The sequence below is a fragment of the Rhincodon typus genome, chromosome 3 (assembly GCF_021869965.1).
Source record: "Rhincodon typus isolate 14 chromosome 3, sRhiTyp1.1, whole genome shotgun sequence".
NCBI lineage: Eukaryota > Metazoa > Chordata > Chondrichthyes > Orectolobiformes > Rhincodontidae > Rhincodon > Rhincodon typus.
Genome location: NC_063334.1, coordinates 94,287,386 through 94,293,385, shown reverse-complemented (window position 1 = coordinate 94,293,385; position 6,000 = coordinate 94,287,386). Strand labels below are relative to the sequence as shown.

Below are 6,000 nucleotides of genomic sequence, written 5' to 3'. Positions count from 1 at the left end.
TGTTGCTTAGGTATTGATAACTGTTCACCCAGATGCTGAGTCCTACTCAGTTGTTCTTCTTCACCTTCCACACAGTGGTTGTGTTGCTCAGGTATTAACAACAGTTCAACCACATGCTGGGTCTCATCATCCAGATGCTGAGTCCTACTCGGTTGCTCTTCCTCAGCTTCCACACATTGGTTCTGTTGCTCAGATACTGATAACTGTTCAATCACATTCTGAGTCTCATCATCCAGACGCTGAGTCCTACTCACTTGTCTTTCATCTTCCACGTATTGATCTTGTTGCTCAGGTATTGATGACTGCTTACCCACATGCTGAATCTCATCAACCAGATGCTCAGTCCGACTGGGTTGCTTTCCATGCCCCACCTCTTGTTGTTCAAGTATTGATAACTTTTCCCACAGTTGCTCAGTCCTACAGCCCAGATGTTCAGTTTTGTTCATTTGCTCTTGATTTCCAACACATTTCCCTTGTTCATCAGACAGTGACACCTTATCATTTGGTTGCCCAACTGAAATCTGCTCTGTGTTTAGGTGTTGTTTATCAGTTTCTGCTGTAACCAGGCGAAGCTGCAAGGAGTCACCAAGGTTCTCCTTCGATTCATTGTCTGGAAGTAAAATCATAAATAGTTAACATTGAGTTCTGAGGAAGGGGTACTCGAACCGAAACGTTAACTCTGATTTTTCTCCACAAATACTGCCAGATCTGCTGAGCTTTCCCAGCAATTTCTGTTTTTGTTTCTGAGTTACAGCATCCACAGACCTTTCAGTTTTTAACAGTTAGCATTTCCTTGCACCAACATTTCCCATACTGGAAATACTGCCAGGAATACTATGAAGTGTTATCAGCAATTAAAAAAAATCCACTTAAAAAGAAAGATTAATCACTTTTCAGGATCTTTAATTCCAAATTTAAAAGCAATCATTTTAAGTACTTCAAATCATGAGGAAATTGCTTTACAACACAAATAAATCCAACAATTAAAACAAGTAGCATTTACTTTTATCAGAAATACACTTTGTCTGAAACGCGTGTCAATATAATCACTCACTCCAATTATAATACCTGCCTTTAATTTACTGTTATCTTAAGCTTCAAAATATTCTCACGCATGCATACAATTGGGACCACATAGTTGCAAGGAACCAGTGATGTCTCAGATCAGCAAGTTTCTAATTAACTTCAATACACAGACTTTTTTTGTATTAAAAAGAAAATATGTATTTAACTAATACAGGTCCTGTTACATTTTGCTTACCGTGTTTTGACTTCTGCAATGTTGTTTCAGATGATTCTAAAGAGTTCTGTATCGGTCTACTCTCTGTAATAGGACAGGTCTTTTTAGCGTGACTTCTAGAAGTGGTTCTACTGAGGTTGGGTTTTGGTTTTAGAAATCTGCATCTTTTTACAGCTTGGTTTGTCTGTGAACTCGTCTGCTCAGTGACTGAGGAGCTACTAACAAAAGAAATAGATTCCTTTTAGTATCAGCCCAGATGAAAATAAATTTTTACATTATCACTTAAAATGTAATTTTGAATAATTTCCATGCAGCGAGAAATCTAGATGAAAGACAAGTCCAAAGTTGGAAAAGAAACACTCTAAGGATATTACATTTTGAAAACATTGGAAGAATGAAAATGCAGCAGTAGAAAACCCCATAATAGAGAAAAGATGATCAGGAGAAGTACCAGTATGGGTGAAGATTAGTCGTAGTCGAGATAATTTACAAGCTCGACAATAGTAGCAAACTCAGTTTTAAGCAAGAAATAACTAAAGCTTATAACAAACTTCATATATTAAATGTAAAGAACTTGAGTCTCCCCATAGGCTTGTCAAGTCAATTGGCAAAGGTAGCCTGGAAGACAAATTTCTAAAATGTTTACTCGACAGCTTCCTGCAACAGTATCTTGTGGGTTCAACAAGGATAGAACTATTTAAGATCCAGTATGGTGTTATAAGGCAGGGGTAATCAGTAATGGCATTGCAAAATTGGGAAATATGATTCAAATGCAATTGACTTCCATATGTCTGTGTTTTAAAACATTTAAAAATCTTAAAATTAAAATAAGCTGATTAATTTATCGCAAGGAGCATGGTTTAAGTGTAAATAGTCTAAAAGATATGATGGTAAATATTACATAAATAGACCAAAATGTTCGATGGTTAATATACAGTGAGAAACATATAAAGGTATTATTCAAAGTTTCAAACAAAAGAGTTGTTCAATTAAAACAACAAAACCTCAGTGTGAAAGTTTAATCTGTACCTTAAGTTAAGGATAATAGAGTCTTTAAAAATGAGGTTTATATTGTTGTAGGGAATAGTAGGAAGCCTGGGAATTAGGGCTACCTAAAAGTTTATCATAGGAAAAGGCAGAATCAGAGTTAACGAGGCAAGAATATAAAAATGGATTTTAAGAGCTTTCATAAGTATTTGAAAAGAAGTACCTAAAGTAGATGCTGGATCCTTAGAGGCAGAATCAGGAGAAATTATCATGGGGAATTTGTAAATGCCAAAGATAAATGAACAAATGTTTTGTAACTTATCTTACAAATCAGAAACAGAAGATAACCAAGGGACTATTTAAATGGAGTAACAAAAATAAATTAATATCAACAATGGTTAACCAAATGAAAAGCCATCAGAGAAAATTACGGTTCTAAAAATTGACATATCCCAGCATCTCTCTGACTTCAGTCCGGGATTGCAAAAGAAGTAGTTGCAGAAATAGTGGGTATGATTTTCCAAAATTCTTTAAACCCGAGAGCGGTCACAGCAGATTTGAAGCTGGAATCCAGTATCAAGATAAGTCTTTACAATGCATTTGGAAAATTGCAGTATGATCAGACAGAACATGAAGGGCAGTTTAGTTAACCAACAGGGAGTAGAGAGTCGGGATAAACCAACCATTTTCAAGTTGGTACGCCATAATTAGTGGAGTGCCATGGGGTCAGCACCGGGGTTTCCACAATTAGAATCTACAATTGATGACTCAGACAGAGAGGCGGAGTAATACATTCAAGTTTATCAACGCAAAGCTAGGTGTGAATATGAACTTTAAGAAAGGTACAAAGAGGCTGCAAAGAGTTTTGTACAGGTAAAGTGAATGGGCAAGAGATAAGGAAGAAGGGGCGTAGAAACAGGAGTAGACCATTCAGCCAACCAAGCCTGCTACACTATTCATTAGAATCATGACTGATTGAATACTTCAATGCATTTTATCCATCCAAATTACCCTGGTATCAGAAATGTGTCAATCTCAATGTTTAACATACTCAAAGACTGAGCTTCCACAACCCTCGGTGGTAAATACTCCCAAAGACTCACAACCATGAGTAAAAAAAAAAGTTATTTCTTATCCGGGACCTTAACGGTATCCCTATCGTTTTCAAATTTTGCCGTTCCCCCCCAACCAGAGTGCTATACTCCCTAATCAGGGAAACATCATACTTGCACCTATCGTCTCTACAGATTTATAACATAGTGAAATGTGAGGTCATTCACTTTGATAATCAGAACAGGAAAGCAGATAGAATGTAGAACAGCACAATACAGGAAGAGGCCCTTCGGCCCACCCTGTCTGTGTTGACCATGATGCTATTGTCAACTAATCCCATCCACCTGCACATGATCCGTAACCCTCTTTTCTTTTTCCGTTCATGTGTCTGTCTAAATGCCTCTTAAACTTTGCCAACGCTTCTGTTTCTACCACCTCCCCGCGCCGTGCAGTGTAAAAAATACTTTCCTTGCATATCACCTTTAAGCTTTGCCCCTCTCATGTTAAACCTATGCCCCCTATTATTTAGCATTTCCACCCTGAGAAAAAGACTCCGATTATCCACCCTATCCATGCCCCTCATAATTTGATATATTTCTAGCAGGTCACCCCTCAGCCTTTTATACTCAATGCCCTTACCAGCAGACCATATGCCTTCTTTACCATCTTATCCACTTGTATTGTCACTTTCAGAGAGCTATGGATTTGAACCCCAAGATCCCTCTGTTTATTAATGCTCCGAAGGGTCAGCGATTTACTGAATATTATACTTGGCTCTTGCATTGGACCTCCCAAAATGCATCACCTCACATTTGTCCAGATTAAATTCCATCTGCTATTTCTCTGCCCAACTTTTCAGCTGATCTATATCCTGCTGCAAGTTTGAAAGGTTTGAAACGTTTAAATGACGATGCTTGGAAAGATGAGCATCATAGAAGGAAAATAAAATTAACTTGCACAAATAGCAAGCAATTAGCGACACAATGGCCTGTTGGCCTATATTGCAAGCAGACTACAATACATGAACAAGAAAATTTTGCTTCAATTCTTATAGAGCTTTGGTGAGACCACACCTGGAATACAGTGCAGTTTTATCCCCATATCTCAGAATGGATATATTTGCCTTGAATGTGGTAAAGCCAAGATTAATTAAATAGGTACCTGAAGTGAAAGGGCTGCCCAGTGATGAGAGGCTGAGTAAATTGGGCATATTTAAAAGTATAGAAGAGCCTCCAGAAGTGTGTCATCACATGTCTGTATAGGTTGACTAAAAAAAAATCAAAATATAAAATGATTCTGAAGAGGTTTGAAAGGGTAGACGCACAGAGGTTGACTCCCCAGCTGGTCAATACACAGGATAGGGGATCAATACATGAAAAACAAATCGAGGAGAAATTTCTTCATTTCAAGTACTGTGAATCTGTGGACCTCTCTATCCAGGAAGGTGATGGATGCTCCATCATTCAGTAACTTCCAGGTTTGGATAGATCTCTCAGGCATTCAATAGATAGGCAGCATGGAGGAAATTGAAGTTTCAGAAAAAGGGTGATTGCACTGAATGCTGTATCAGGCTCAAGTGGCCATATGGTCAACTTGAACCTCTATTTCTTTTGTTCTTAAAGTTGAAAAACAGAAGTAAGGACAAGAAAGATCAAGAAATCAATACTGCAAACCAAAACTAAATTCTAAATACTTGATAAAGGACAAGAGAAAGAAGGAAAGACTAAAGTGATAGGAATTCATAATTGAGATCCAGGGAAAAGACAAGCGCAAGGCACAGAAGGGAGGAAGAATATGTAGGAAGATATATTTCAAGCTTTGAAACTGTATGACTTAGGTTTATTATCCATTGTTTCAAATTCACTGCTAAATTCTAAATCAAATCTGAGGCATTGTCATGACAGTACATTCATCCTTTTATGCAGTACAAGAGAAATATTATGAATCACAATTCATGGAAAAATTTATCCTTCACAAACACAACATTAGTGACCTCACCTAATGCTAGCATTGTGAGAATCTTCTTTTGGAAGAGAAGGTTCTTCTAAGTCAAGCCCATCCTTCAGATTCTTCTCTGTTGGAATATGCTGCTCAGCATGTCTGCTAGATTCAGTGTTCCCATCAGGAGCAGTGTCATGCACTTCAACTTGCATAGGAGAAGGATCACCACCAAGGATAGCTTCCTGTTCCAAGCTCTTCTGATCCACACTGCTTATATTTGTGTATGCAGCATCTTGTAAACCATCAGCAGATTCTGTATTATGATGGTCCTCTTCTAAAAGGGCAACAACACAGATTTAAAATCAACATAACTACAGGAGACCTCCTCTGCTTATTAAGTATGTGGTGACATCATAAACAAATTTTTCTGGAATGCATTTCCAGTGTTGTCGCACATAGTAACCAGAATAATTCTTACCTCAATACCAATTGTTTATACAAAATGGATGTTGGTTATTTGTTAGAATCAAACTTTTAATAAAATCTGCGCCCAGTTTTAAATTACAAATTAAAATAATTTTAAAAGGGGAATTCACAACACTTCATAAGCATCCAGCATTCCAGCCTGAAAATAAACACGACCACAAAATATACGGCTCTCAAACAAGAATCTAGCAATGACAATGTCATTATCATGTAACGTAATTTAATTTCAAATACTCCCAGGGGCTTCTTTGCAAACACACTTAACATAGTTTTGTCAACCAATTTTATCAGGA

General features: G+C 37.4%; 1 protein-coding gene across 3 annotated transcripts in view; it reads right to left on the bottom strand.

Annotated features, from left to right (window-relative positions):
* LOC109911174 (transcription factor TFIIIB component B'' homolog) overlaps positions 1-6,000 on the bottom strand; it is an 83,125-nt gene that overhangs the window by 20,185 nt on the left and 56,940 nt on the right. Inside the window, exons 20-22 of one of the 3 annotated variants that reach the window (XM_048595052.1) lie at positions 5,279-5,555; positions 1,262-1,458; positions 1-610 (exon numbers count right to left, since the gene is read on the bottom strand). The exon at positions 1-610 is cut by the window's left edge and continues 144 nt beyond it. In XM_048595052.1, coding sequence (XP_048451009.1) covers positions 1-610; positions 1,262-1,458; positions 5,279-5,555 — 1,084 coding nt within the window. The remainder of the gene's footprint in view (positions 611-1,261; positions 1,459-5,278; positions 5,556-6,000) is intronic. The other 2 variants (XM_048595053.1, XM_020510438.2) reach the window with 2 other exon arrangements.